The sequence below is a fragment of the Perna viridis genome, chromosome 7 (genome assembly GCF_037379345.1).
Source record: "Perna viridis isolate PV_CMFRI_1.1 ecotype Kerala chromosome 7, ASM3737934v1, whole genome shotgun sequence".
Taxonomy (NCBI): domain Eukaryota; kingdom Metazoa; phylum Mollusca; class Bivalvia; order Mytilida; family Mytilidae; genus Perna; species Perna viridis.
In genome coordinates this window covers 25,836,516-25,851,288 of record NC_142451.1, presented here as the reverse complement: position 1 = coordinate 25,851,288, position 14,773 = coordinate 25,836,516, and the positions used below count along the sequence as shown (strand labels likewise).

The 14,773-nt window shown below is 30.8% G+C and overlaps 2 protein-coding genes across 4 annotated transcripts; both read right to left on the bottom strand.

The window, feature by feature from the left end:
• Positions 1 to 718: 718 nt before the first annotated feature.
• Positions 719 to 8,139, bottom strand: LOC148611999 (uncharacterized). Of its 3 annotated transcripts, none has more exons than XR_015924293.1 (3): positions 8,121 to 8,139; positions 1,460 to 1,591; positions 719 to 878 (listed from the first exon to the last, which is right to left on the bottom strand). XR_015924293.1 is itself a non-coding variant. In XM_088593069.1 (3 exons), the coding sequence occupies exons 1-3, from the start codon at positions 7,729 to 7,731 to the stop codon at positions 763 to 765; spliced, it is 351 nt and encodes a 116-aa protein (XP_088449195.1). In that variant the 5' UTR covers positions 7,732 to 7,790; the 3' UTR covers positions 719 to 762. The 3 variants fall into 3 exon arrangements, 2 of the variants coding, with proteins under 2 accessions (XP_088449195.1, XP_088449197.1); XM_088593069.1 differs by lacking the exon at positions 8,121 to 8,139 and adding an exon at positions 7,629 to 7,790; XM_088593071.1 differs by lacking the exon at positions 8,121 to 8,139 and adding an exon at positions 2,965 to 4,728.
• Positions 8,140 to 11,359: 3,220 nt separating this feature from the next.
• LOC148611998 (uncharacterized) lies at positions 11,360 to 13,930 on the bottom strand. Its single transcript, XM_088593068.1, has 3 exons — positions 13,604 to 13,930; positions 12,461 to 12,592; positions 11,360 to 11,696 (listed from the first exon to the last, which is right to left on the bottom strand). The coding sequence occupies exons 1-3, from the start codon at positions 13,689 to 13,691 to the stop codon at positions 11,584 to 11,586; spliced, it is 333 nt and encodes a 110-aa protein (XP_088449194.1). The 5' UTR covers positions 13,692 to 13,930; the 3' UTR covers positions 11,360 to 11,583.
• Between the last annotated feature and the right edge of the window lie 843 nt (positions 13,931 to 14,773).

Below are 14,773 nucleotides of genomic sequence, written 5' to 3'. Positions count from 1 at the left end.
TTTCAAATTCAAAAACAGTTACTGACCACAAATCCAGTCTTAAGCTTAGTTTGTACTCTGTAGATTATTGCAAATTTGAAATTTGGAAGCATTTTACAAGAGTTACTCTTTTTGATTCGGTTGAATAAAGTGGAAAATGAATTTAGGGTTTTGTCAAAAATATAGAACTGTACATGCACACAGGAAGGACTCTAGTTATCTTAATATATGGAGTATTTTGATCGACCAAACACCGTTTGTACAGTGGGTTTTTTGCATCAAAGATCAGATCTACCATTGGCATTGCCTGAAAGTCACTTCAATGTTCAACGGATATAACAGATGCAAACAGTAATCGAGGTAAGGGGGCGTTATGTTTCTCTACCGTTACGCCCGGTCCATGTTCCATTTGAACGGCTTGTTTTTTGTGTGTATTGTTTTGTGTTTGTTTGTTGTTCATTGTTTCACTCCACGTTTCCATTTGTTGTTCGAACTTTAACTTTGCTATACCCATACATGCCTTTAGTCGATTTGTGATACTGCAAATTTTAAGTAAAATTGGGATATTAAATTATATAATAAATTAGCCATTTTTATATTTTCTACGAGGTAATCTAGGTACTGAACCGGAAAACAATAAAATTAAACTAACAAGAAACAGTTAACAATTTTATGCTTATTGACCTCTAATTATCTGATTTGACCTTCATTTGATATGTCATAAATAAAACAATCCAGCTTTTATCCAGCAGTTTTATTGTACAGGGTTCATGAAGTAATCAATTAAATCAGAGCGATGCAACACTTCATGTGACCTTCACACTTATATTCAGGAAAATGTTTTGCACCAATGCAGTAGTAATCACAGGTCCCTCCTTGTGCTTTACATGCGGATTCATCTGAAATAAAAGCACAATAAATTACACTTCATATACACACGCACACGATGGGGCTGTAACTGCAAGAGAATTGCGAAGTTAAGAAACACATCTGAACATTTTAACTATTGCTATTAACGTTTGTCAGAAATTATTCTAATGCTGTTTGGTACATTTTCAAAGTACTATTATGGTTCATAACTATTTGTTTGAGCTTTTTTATTACGTGTTACGTGTGGTTAAGAGCTCAAAATGAGCAATACTTGGTGCAAAAAGCATGGTGATGTCCTCTAAACGTGCTGACATTATGCCAAATCCATTGATATCCTATTTCTATGGAAACTTTCACAACACCTTTGGATTACTTGTGGGTAGAATTTAGATTTCTTGACTATTGTTAAAAATGGGTTTGATATAAATAAACAAGATGTTGAGTAATTATATTATGAGCTGACGTAATAAACTCAACTGATTCATTTGTTTTAAATTTTGTTTTCTTTTATTTGTGCAGAATTGTTTTTAATTGTTTGCTCTATTTATTCCATTTACCGGTCTTAATTTTGAACGCGTGTAAAAGAAAATTTCTTTTATTAATCGTTTACCTGTTTTCTTAGCGCAGCAGTAACGGGAGCGGCCACGACAGAGCATTCCGTAATATCTTTTTCCTGCTTCATAACATGGTTGTGAAACATTCTGACATTTCCCACTAATCGCATTACATGCTTCATCCGTTGCTGTAAAAGAGAGTGAAATATGTCGGTTAAAATATCATTTTAAAAAAATGCTTTCAAGCAGCATACACAAAAATATAATTTATTCACATGATGGATAATTGAAAAAAATTTTATATTTGGTTGTTTGTCATTAATCCACGACTTTAAAAATAGTTTTTACAGCTCAATGATTAATTCAAGATTTAACTTTTTTCCACTTTTGGCAGGTCGGCCTTTTTTTCTCTAAAAATTATTAATCGTAAGAAAAAACGAAGTAAGAAATTGTATTTGTGATATTTATAATATCTGACATGACAGGTATCCAACCTGTGAATCTACAAGTAAAGGTATTATATTTATGGTTAATGTTCCAGTAGTTTAAATCGGATTTACTCATTTCCTATATCGATGATTTTAGTTCTGATTTTTTTAATATATGTAATTAGTTTTAGATAATGTAATTGATTGTAATGGTGCTTATGAGAAGCTACTCTTTGAAACACGTGTACAGCATATCGACATTTGCCATAGTGACAGAATTGGTATTTCTTATTTCTTCTTTAACTTTTTTCTACCAATTTTGTGAATTGTTTTTCTTTTTAATCTTTTTTGTGTTTTCTTAAGTTGTTATTTTCAATCTTTATTTATGATTTTCTTATTTCGCTGAAATCGTTTGTGGAATCGATTTCTTTTTTTGTAAGAGGACTTTATATGCAGTAATTTATGCATAAACTGAAAATAATGTTATTATTCTCATAGAATCGTATGTTATTGCCAGGACTTCGAACACTGTGACGACTTTTCCATGGACAAATTATCCTTTTTAGTCCTTTTTTCTATGCATCTATAGCTAGAATATTGGGATTGTGGTCGCAATTCATAGCAACATTTATGAGTTAAGACACAAGCACTTCATACTTTGAAGAAGCGGATATGTTTCTATACAGGAAAGGATAATTGAAAGGAAGAATTCAAAGTCGTCGTGTTCGCCATAGATTTGAGTTTAAACTTTCTTCGTTTGTTAGTTGTAAAGTCCGGAAAAGAAATTTAGTGTGTAATTTTAAGGTTTTTAAAATAGATGAAATGAAGCCATTCTTAAAATCAAATATAATGTTTGTGTATAGCCGCAACTGATATTATGAGCAGGCGTTAATTCCACAAAAAAATTGTAAGTTTAAAATTGATCGTAAGGTATGACGTTACAATGTGACGTCATAATTTGCAATCAACTTTACATTTACGACTTTTTTTTTAAATTGACGAGTGTCAAATTGTATTCTGTCTTCAGGAAAATAAATAGTACAAAATCAACAAAAGCAAGGTTATAGACCACCTGATTTAAATTAAACAAAAGCTCATTGAAGTAAACAAAATTGTCAAATACTGTTACTTACTTATAGGATCATTCATTGCTGAACCAACATACACGACACTCAAACAAAATAAGAAAATACTAATTCTACACATGTTGAAGTTCTTTAAATCGTAGACGTACTTTTCCCTCAAGACAGCTATAATAACTAGATACACTTTCCTGTGTCGGCATAATATATGAATTCAAGGTTACTTAAGGAGTTCGACATTAAGATAATATTTCTATTCAATTAAAGTGGACAAAATTCAAAGGTTTATTTAATTTCATGTATTGAAGTATTTAAAATAGTTTTATGTACGCTAAACAATAATACAAGACATAAAATAATTATTGTTTTATTTTGAACCCTTTTCCATTGTACATAACATTCAGATGTTGAATTAATTAAGTAATAAAAATGCATTTATGTTACGTAATAACAAAATTCAGGTTTCTCCCTAATAAATTGTACATGGATGTATTATACGTTATATAAGTTAGCGTTATATGTGCAACAGTCTGTATTTAAATACTGTTAAATGATTTTCAAAACAAAACGTATACAGGTATAAGTCGGTAAAAGTTGATAAATATTTTATTTCGATATTATTATATAGTAAAACCGGTTCAAACTGAACCCCTTTTGGTACATAGAATATGTCCGTCTTAGACAGAGTTTCGATTTATCCAGGTTTAAACCGGTCTAAACGGAACCCCTTTTGGTACATAGAATATGTCCGTTTTAGACGGAGGTTCAAAGTATAATCATACTGATTTTAAGGTACTTCGAATTGTCTGAAATTCGGATTTAGAAAGATATTTGGTTTGGATTGGACAGGTTTTATTGTACCAAGTTCTCTGATTTTATTTGAACGAATATTCGTTTGTCTACCTAGAACTTGACTTTTTATGAGCAACTCGGCGGGTGTTTCTACCCTACCAATGCACCTGGTCCATGCTCCAAGTTTTTAGTGGAGTCCAAGTTGCTCTTTTGTTACTTTCTATGTATGATTTTAGTTACTTAATGTTCTTAATGTTCTTTGTAGTGCATGTCTGTTTTCCATGTCTGGTCTTTGTCCCTGGTGTTACATTCTTTCGATTACCGCTATAACCTTAGTTCCCTTGATTACTCTTTTCGATATACGAATTTTTCCAGGTTCTTTTGATTAAAAGTGTTTTTTATAAGTCAAAACATTCTTTTCTATATTTACCAAAAGTATTACTTGTCGTTCAGAATAAGTGAGTCCATAATCGATGTTATGCAGTTTTCATGTGGAATTTTGAAGCAAGCAAGCTATTGAAAGACCACATTAAATATAGTGCTGTGAAAAGTACAGTGCAAACGACACAATAGCTTAACACAAGCTTAATATTATTAATTAAAGGGTTATTGTTATAATATCTATTAATTATGTCGTAGTACTCTGCTAATATATGGACCTCTAGAAAAATAATATTGACCTCGTAAAAAGGCCTAAATTGTGATGAAATTATGTTTCCATCAAGCTTGGAATACGTTAAATAGCAAAAGAAAGTCTGGTTTGTCTTTTTAAGCAAAAATACATAAATATTTACGTGACTGATTAACCAATAAAAATCATCACCATATGTAACATTATTGAATATTGTCTCGAACAGATTCCCTATTGCACGAGGTTAAGTGTGTAATACCATAGTATGCTGGATAATAATTACCAATGTAAATGCAATAACATTTTTATTTTGAAGTAATTAATATTTTTAGTATATCCTTATTTGCGTGTATGAATATTCATTACATTCTTAAACCAGCCATTCATTCTAAAACTACTGTAGATTTATTGTTTTATTATCTATTTAAATGTTAATTTGGCAGTTACAAATTAATACAATGCTGTATATAATATGTAATATATGATAATATTGTAATGATCGTCATTTAACATTATGTATTGACACTTGACAAAAATGCAATATTTTTAGTATATCCTTATTTGCATGTATGAATATTCATTACATTCTTAAACCAGCCATTCATTCTAAAACTACTGTAGATTTATTGTTTTATTATCTATTTAAATGTTAATTTGGCAGTTACAAATTAATACAATGCTGTATATAATATGTAATATATGATAATATTGTAATGATCGTCATTTAACATTATGTATTGACACTTGACAAAAATGCAATATCAATTTCTGAACATTTCAGCTTTTTCGGTAATGGCTTGATACATACCCTGCAATAACAAATACATATCACGTGGTAGCATTATTTTGGCTATTTCTTTTAAAATGATCAAGCAAATATTTATCACTTAAAAAAATGTATCATTTGATATATTATGTAAGTGAAGTTCTTCCTAATTTTTTTGTTCACTATTCGCTATAATCTGACATAGGTTTAGCACACTATGATTGGTGTTTGTCTCAGTTTTCATTCACATATTTGTCAGGTGCCTACGAAAGTTACGTCAAGTCAAGTCTAAGAAAATAAAAAAAAAAAAAAAACACTTTGTCCTCTTAATTTTAGCTACACATAATATGCAGACATTCTATAATTTAGTTTTGATGAGAAGCCAGAGAAGCAGTTTTATGACCTGGACATGATACAATTTGCATTTATTTTAGATTATAATTTGTTGTTATGCCAAAAAAAAAATGTTTTTTTTCCAAATAAAGTCCGATCATATCAGATTAAATTCAAATTACCATTTTAAAAACAGTTTGATATTTGAATGATGGTGTGTTATAATGCCAACGATTGTTTTATGATTAAAGTTTATGTTTGACGTTACATGAAAATGGATGATTAAGGCCTTGAAAAACTAGTTAAATCCCTACGCAGATTCCACGAGCTTGCCCATAGGCATGAGATATTGATCATAAATGTGTCTTTGTGTCGTTGTATTATTTTTCAGGAGCCTGTCCATATAAATATCAGGCAGGTCTTATTATATGGATAGCAGTGATTTGTTTGTTCAAATGTAATGTATACATCATTTGTAGGTCACGTAGTACTAAAGATGTTTTAAATCATCGACGATGGATGGCTCACAAAATGACTTTAAACTTCCCTTACAAAGCAACAAAATTTTACTCAAATTAAAAATGTTTCCTCCTCTCTCCAATGACTTTTTATGCTTTCTAATTTATTACACTTGTTGATAACGACCAATCAATGCCGTGCATGTGATTTGTACACTGAATTTCGTCGTAGAGCGACGATACTGTCAAATACACTTCAAGGACAAGATTATGTTCAAATTTATTTGATATCATAATTACATGTTCTTTTGTCGTTTATTTGCACGGAAGGTATTTTCGTTTTCGAAAATTAACTCTGATAATAGTGTACTGTCGGCAAGTGTATAATATTTTGTTTGCTAATCATTCCAAATTGCATCTATATGATGTTGAACCTGTCAGATGAGTATTATAGAGTTGAGATTTATTTCAATAAATACTTAAATCAGAATTGATTGCATAGAAAATAATTAGAATTAAGGGTTGTGTGTACTGCACTAGTTCAAATTGGAAGTTTTGGTCAATGTTATGAAATGTTCTAATATTAAAATGATTTGTAATTTGTTAAAGAATATGTCTGTATGGGTATGTAAGTCTCGTCATGTGAGAATGGGGCATAATCTATCATTCAAATACATAGAGATTTGTCATTTTCAGAGCGTTGGGTTCAGTAAACAAAGCAAAACATATTTGCATGTAAAAATACCAATAAAAATTACAAATATCTGTTTCCATACATGATAAAAGTGTGAAGAAAAAGCGTAAAATAGAAGATTTCGCATTGTAATACAGTGTTTCGAGATCCCGGAAGTAAACAATAAAATGCAGACCTATCTTTGGATTTCAATACGTTCTGCATCACAAACTCTGGTAAGGAAAATGAAACTAGAACGAGACTTACAGATCATGTACAAGCCCTTAAGAAATATTACTTTATACAATAGTGTCATTGTGTTTGTGTTTAAACAAATACGACAGTGACATGTTTACTAGTACAACAAACGGATCTTTTTTTTTTCATTTTTGCAATTAATGTCTATGCCTATGATGAATACTAAAGTCGCTTTGATTTATTATCAAGCTTCTTTAAACTACGGCTAGATATTCATTAAGTTCATCAATTATATATATATATATATATTACATATACACAAGTATATCGCACTATTGTACAATGCGTTTGTCTAAAGGGCCTATTTAAAGACCTAAGACACTGATGAATTAACGTCAAAGTCAAGTTGCTGGACAAAAAAATTCAGCAACAAAATCAAACTTTTTTCAGACTATGAAAATCAATTAGACCATTTAAATCGTGTTAAAATTAAATCACAGATATGAATAATGAATTTGTGAACGATAGCCACTTTGCAAAGGTTAAAAAGGAACTAAATAAACCAATACTTTTAGCAACTTGTTTTTACATTTTATTCATATTTAATTTGTATTTAGTTCCTTTTTTTTACCTTTTTGGCTGTCGTTCACAAACTCATTATTATTATTGACGTTTAATTTGAGCCACTTCACTACATAGATTATTTTATTATACATCAATAGCATGTAACGAAGTCATAGCATATGTATCAAACAATGATAAACAAGTAAACCTGTTTTGCAATAAAATGAAAACACAATCAGAAGCTTGTAAAAATGAATATAAAAACAAAACAAACAAAACTCGTTTTACATTATTACTTACTTGGATCGATCGCCGCTGAACAAGCGAACAATACACATACGAAAACAAAACTAAAACTATACATGTTGGACATCATTGAAGTTATGTCTGTACTATAAAGCATAAACGCATATATATGTGTATCCACTATACAACCTTGTGCATCTGTGTCACTCAAGGCACCAATAGGAGTTTGACAATATGCATTGAATTCATTTCAAAATAAACATGTAATATTTATTTATTTATTCCCCATACGCTTCCGTGCACTTCTTCATTAAGCGATTATGCTTCAAATGCAAATAAAATAATAATAACACAGTTTTATATTCGAAAATCCCTTTTCCGTTCAACATACCACACAGATACATATCAGATGTTGCATTATATCCGGAGGTTATGATACGTCGGCTGTTAAGTAATCAACTTCTAGCAATTACAATTCAAAATTAGTATATTTTAACGTTTATAGATATAATATTACACAAGCATGAATATAACAGTTTGGCTTACAAAAAAGTTTCCAAGTTCATTACCAATTTCGAAAGAAAGGTTGATTCGGAAATGCTTTATTCTTATATATTGACAAACTTTGTTATGTTTCGAAACGTATCCGGTCGTATTTTTATCTTTACCTTTTCGTCATACTACTTAGTCAAGTGAGTGAGTGTAGGCAGCCCGAAAAAATAATTCCAAATGCAAATTGTGTTTTTATTTTTACGAGTTATACATTTGTATGAAAGAGTAAAACGATCTTTAAAAAAAACAGTCAAATTTAGTTGACATGTACTTTAGCGGAAAATTTATCCACTTTGCACTTGTTCTCTATATAAGCAGTGAATGTTTTTACGTCACAGATGCGTTAGAGAGAATTTGAATAGCTTTTCAAGTGTTTCCTAGATGTATTGAATATATTTGTGGCAAAGTAGACAAAATTGATATATTGTAACATATAAAGAATATAGAAAAGGCTTTGTGATTTGTTCGTTGTAATGACTTCCTAATGAGCAGAATGAAAAGGACATATTGTCTTTTGTTTTTGGTTTTGTTTTGTTTTTTTTTTATCTTTATTTTCATCCACACCAAAAAAAAAACAACTTTGTACTTTCACATAAAATAACATAAAATATTATCATGAATGTAATCACTAATTGTGAATTTGTTTCTCTGGTATGAACACTGTTTCCTTGCCAGAAGTATGGCTGGGAAGTGACCAAAAAGTACAATAGAAGTAGAATTTCTGAATTTTAATGAACCTCAAGAAATTCCTCTGTTTTTTTTACTGTAATAAATGTTAGAAATTTTTTATTTGTCACAGTTGTTATCGATTCAACCAAGTTTACAGTTGACATTCCTAACACTTCATAATGAATGTTAAACTGTGTTTTAGGCATACAAACCCACTTTTCTTGTTTAATTGGGACTTATCTGTTATCTTCGTTGATCAATATTCACTTTGTTTTCAGGACGACTCTTTTATAAATGCATAAACAAATCAGTGTAATTCATTCATGTCAACAGCTTTATCTTTTGATGTGCCTTTTTGTATTTGAAAAAAAAAGACTCTTAATTTCTTTTATATTATTCTAATATATTCAATCATTACCTATAAATATGAGTGATACCTTTGTGCACTTTTTATGGTGCTTCTTTTAGAACAAAAGAGTAATCAAGGGAACCAAGGTTAAAGCGGTAATCAAAAGAATGCAATCCAGGGACAAAGACAAGACATGGAAAACAGACATACACAACAAAGAAAATAAAGTAACTAAAATCATACATACAAAGTAACAAAAGCAAATGAGCAACTCGGACTCAACTAAAAACTGGGAGCATGGGCCAGGTGCACCGGTTAGGTAAGCGTCCTCTGCTTGTCTAGAAATACCCGCCGAGTTGCTCATAAAAAGTCAAGTGTGTGTTAGACAAACGAGGAAAGGAAAACTATGACCCGTTGAATAAATCAGTTTTTATGGTGCAGATGGATACACCATAACGATCCACGAGTTCATGATGACGACCATAAAATTTCTGTAGTCATGACTTCAATCTTGTAGCAACATAACCTTGTTCCAGAAGCCTATTTGTTATAGTTCTAGCGCGATACAAAAAGTCTGCGTGGTTTCGGCAAGCTCTGGCATAACGAGTTGTGATGTGATATGAACAGAAAGAACACATATTTTTCGTTATATTTCCCGTATACGTTTACCAGAGGATTCGGCATAAACAATTCAACAGATGTTCTAAAACAACACAGAGAGTTCAGGGTTTACATTATGGAGGTTTCTAAATCCACATGCGGTATTATAGGTTGAGTCTGAGTTAATCAAATATTGAGCATTTCCGGCTACCTATGTCTAGATAATTGTACTGTCTTTAAAGCAGCGGATTTTTATTTTTGATAGTGTTTTTTTCAGCATATTTGGATGAAATTTTTTCACGACTATATTAAATAACATAGCAAATGATGCTCAACATTTCTTTATATTAGAGTGTCTGCAAATTTTCAAACCCTTAATGCATTTCACAACACGCTAGCTTATTTAACCAATCAAAATGACCTTCAATTACGTGTTATTTATATGCTTACAACAATCTAAATAAAAGTTGATTACATGTCACCACACCTGTATTCATTAATGTTCAAATAAGTCAGTTGCTGTAAGAAACTTGTGTGCAACCTTACTTTAAGGGCACAGCATTTTTTTGGTACAACTTGAGCGAAAGATGCAGTATTGTGTTATTGCAGGGACAAAATTGTCGTAGTAGGTTTCTATATCATATAATATATAATTTAATTTCAAAATGTGTATCTGGTTGGTCACGTGAAGAATAAAGACACAGCGATTTTACAGTATTATCTAAGTATTTATACCTCATACCTTCGAGAATTAACCATCAAAATATTTGTAAACGTTGTCTTTTAAAGATATTGAAATGTCAAATTTTGTTGAAATGCAATGTAAAAAAAATAATGGTAAAATTTTTCAACACTTTTTCGTTTTTTTTTTCGGAATATAATCAGTCAAAAAATATCTATGTAACATATGCTTGCGGATGAAATTGAATAACTTTTCGGTTGTTTTCCTGATGTGCTGAATACATTTAAGTCATAGAAGACCAAATTTAGATCAATGATGTGCCTCCCATTGCCTGAATATTACTCAGAATGATACTTAAAACTTCCAACACTCTGACAATAATAACATTGTGTAAACATGTTTATAACTAACACGGAGACAATCAATCTAACCAAAAATAATCTTTATTTTCTTGTTTGTTTTCGACCAAAAATATTTATAATGTATGTTTGCAATTTCTTGATAAGGCAAGAAAAACATGGTTGTTTACTCAATGTAGAAACTGCCTTCCGGGTTGTACAGTACAATCGCAAGATTTCTTTTACATGCGTCATTTTAAAATCTTTATCCATTCCATGTGTGATATAAAAGTGAATGTTCGATATTTTTTTTTATTTCTTTTGCAAACTGATCAAATTTACAACTCTCTATATCGTGAGTGTGATACATGTACAGTATTTGTATGGGTAAAAATTCCCGTTCTGTGGTATATTGGGGGACGGGGAATGGGGATTTTGAATGGGAAATGTTGGTCTTCCAAAAACACTGAAGAATACAAATAGTGCAAGTTAGCAACTTTTTTTAAAATTCAGACATGAATTAAGAAAATGCACTGTTTTTACTACATCCAAATATGAACACAAAAAGAGATAAAAAATCATTGTATCAGCCATAGCATTTTTTTATTCATTTATTGAACGTATCTATCATTTCGAATATTGAATTAAATTTACAACGGCGGTTGTGATAAAATATGACCCATAATTCGTTAGTGCTTCGATTTTACTGTTAAGATGTGGTTTCTTTTATTTGTTCTAAAATATAAAACCAGTTGTTTGCTCTCATTTCTATCGCCTGTAAAAGCACCGACCTTTAGCATTTACTTGGTAGGTATTTGTTTACACCAAAACGACACAGCACTTCATATGACCTTCGCATTTAACAGAAAAGGGAACAGATCCAATACATTTGTAATTACAGGAACCTCCCACAGCCTTACAAGCTCTTTCAACTGCAAAATAACAATAGCAAAAATAACAGGCACGTATAAGGACAATTTATATAGCAGTCTTTATAAAAACAGACATGATGCGTTTCATGCATGTCAAAAATCCGCAGAACTCACCTTATTTCTTGTTCAGAAACAGTTGCTGATCACATAATCATTCTTAGTTTTTCATTTGGTTGTTGCGGTTTTGAGAAAAAAAGAAATATAAAGAAAGTGCATGACATTGGTTATGGCAAGAGTTATCGTCTTAGTTTGGTTAGGTGTTGTTGATTATAGTGGGAAATGAATGTATCATCCCCCCCAAAAAAAAAAAAAAAATTTGCAGTGTCTGAATTTGAAATGGAATTTTACTTAAAAGAAAAACCCGTATATACAAAACGTAAGACTTGTTGCTGTGGTTATAAAGTAATGTCTAACTGATAAATGAATGAATATGTCTGTTTTCTTAAAATTTACGTCGTAAATTTGGTATATCATATTTGAAATCTTAAACTAAACCAACATTATTGACTTGCTATCCTGAAGCAAAGTCGAGGATGTACAAGCGATCTCAAGATAAGTTTATTTTTAATGGCTGACAATGTATTCTCGGGCTTGAACTTATAACATGATGCACAGATAGATAGGGTCACGTATGAAATGTCGTTCCCCGTGATTTGAAAGATCGGATGGACTAATTACCAAAACAGTTTTTAACCCTGTATGAATATTTCTTTGTAGATTGGTCTCTTATATCTATTATATTTAAACAATATACAATGTCATACCTGTTTTCCTAGCACAGCAAGATTGCGATGGGACATGACAAAGTCCGTCATAATATTTATTATGTTCGTTATTACACGGGATCATCTTACTCTGACAGACACCACCAATTACATCACATGCCTCATCTGTAGCTGTAAAGTCATGCACATATTATGTATTATCGGTGATATCTTCATACCTACTACACATGATTATTTCATTGTCAACCACCTACGCGCAGTTTAAAGTCGTAATGACAAAGGATAGGGTTATTGTATGAATATTTGTCATAACAGATATAAAATTGCACTAGAGTGTGAGTTCAATATAATACTCTGCGAGGGCTTATATTCAACAAATCCCTATAACCCTTTTATTATATAGTAATATTTTTTCTTGTGTTCGTGAGGTTTTTTTTTGTTCTGGTGTGATTTTTACACACTGTTTTTATATCGCATTAGGTCCAATATAATCACTGTAATATTAACACTAGTGGACTTTGATTTCGTAGTTTTCCTTCCACAGAGTGTTATTCGACGAAAATGAAGAAAACATGTTTAATTATTACATTTTATTCTTTTAACTAAAACACGACGAAATAACGTTCATGTTCACGACTGGGAAATCGATAGAACATTGAAATTTAAGTTAAATATACAGTTATTAGATACGAGTCCTTGCCCGAATAAGTAGTCCATATTTTTATAACAGCCGTTTGGTCCCTTTTTGAAAGTTTATGGTTGTTTACGTTTTCTGTTGATCTATAAAAACCTTCCCTTAGCTTTTGTCAACTATTTGATTGACTTCAGTTCGATCTTTTTTCTATGGTTTATTTAGTTCTCCTCTGCTCCAAAGATAGGTGATGTCCTGTTCCGCCATTTTATTTTCGTTGCCAGGCGCCATGTGTGCTAATGAAATTTCTGAACATCTCCCTATTTTTCCGGAAATTATACAAAGAGCGAGAAACGGATTAATTTTTTTCTGCCAGGATTGTCATTATTTTTGTATCGAACTTCAAAACATGTGTTACTATCTATGGTAGAGTAATAACACTATACTCAGGAAGAAAAAATCCTTTGATCAGAAAATATATTCTACCTCTATCTAATCGTAACTACATTAAACCTTGTAATTGTTTCAAAATTATGTATAGATTTACTTACTTAGATCCAAATTGGCAGAACAAATATTCAACACACTAAAAAGCGCAATTATTAGACAAGTTCTGGTACTGTATTCACTGAACATCATTACAGAAAAGACTTGACAGCGGTATATGTCTTCTTAACATCCGTCTGTGAACGTTCCTATTGTACCAATGGGATGATCCAATTATTTTGAATGACTTCAGATTTGTCTGTATAACTTGGATATCTAACACATAAAGTCTAATAAAATATATTGAATAAATAAAACAGTATATGATATAGAATCGAATCAAAATTTTAGTGTAAGTCCTTGAGTAAATATTCAATCATAATGCTTGATATTAAATAATTTATGATTATATAAGAAATAATTCATGCACTTTGATGTATTACGTTTCGAAACGTTTTAATGTCGTGACCCGAAAAGAAAAGTTAGTATTATTTCTCTTGATTGTGGTTAACCTGACTGCCACTTAACATTGTTCAGAATATCAAACAGGTGTTTAATTAGTACTGCATGTAGTGTTTAGGTTACATTGTATTATGATAAACTGCTAACTGAACAACAATTATAAAATTTGCATAATTTACATGAAGAATATTGAATGTAATATATGCTGATATTACAAACAGATGCCGTCTAGTGGTCTAGTTGAAGTGTTTTCACATTAATTTGAACTATATTTATACAATATAATCATCAATTAGCATATACAAACCTTTCCAATCGGGCTTAACACTTGTATATTTCGTGTTGGTTCTGTATTAACTAGATTGGTCGTAACATTGAAATATGTAAATGGTATTGATGTCTCGTGTATTTTTTTCTGCCAAGCAATACTTATCTTAATATAAGATTTTGAGATAAGTAGATGTTTTAAATTCATTTGTTTTTCTTTGAGATATTTTATACAAATCTATACCTTTGAATAAATAATCACCCTACTGAAACTATGTGTTCAATCTAAATATCTTGGAAATTGTTTAAAGAAAAACAATATACATGAATATTGTATGTCCTCCATTTGCAACCTTGACACAAACTAATAGATACAAGTGAAAAAGCGAATACTAAGAAACAATTACAATGACAAGTGTACTAAGACGAAACTGCTGGACACAATGAATATAAAACATACAGTTGAGTCCAACAAAATTACCTTGATTTTTTTTTTATATCCGACA

Bases quoted from the DNA above. Each gene is read 5' to 3' on its own strand.
- LOC148611999 (XM_088593069.1), bottom strand. From the start codon at position 7,731: ATGCTTTATAGTACAGACATAACTTCAATGATGTCCAACATGTATAGT. The intron at 1,592-7,628 runs GTAAGTAATAAT...TCTCTTTTACAG, and splicing joins TTCAGCGGCGATCGATCCAA to CAACGGATGAAGCATGTAAT. The intron at 879-1,459 runs GTAAACGATTAA...CTTTTATTTCAG, and splicing joins CTGCTGCGCTAAGAAAACAG to ATGAATCCGCATGTAAAGCA.
- LOC148611998 (XM_088593068.1), bottom strand. From the start codon at position 13,691: ATGATGTTCAGTGAATACAGTACCAGAACTTGTCTAATAATTGCGCTT. The intron at 12,593-13,603 runs GTAAGTAAATCT...ATGACTTTACAG, and splicing joins TTCTGCCAATTTGGATCTAA to CTACAGATGAGGCATGTGAT. The intron at 11,697-12,460 runs GTATGACATTGT...GTTATTTTGCAG, and splicing joins TTGCTGTGCTAGGAAAACAG to TTGAAAGAGCTTGTAAGGCT.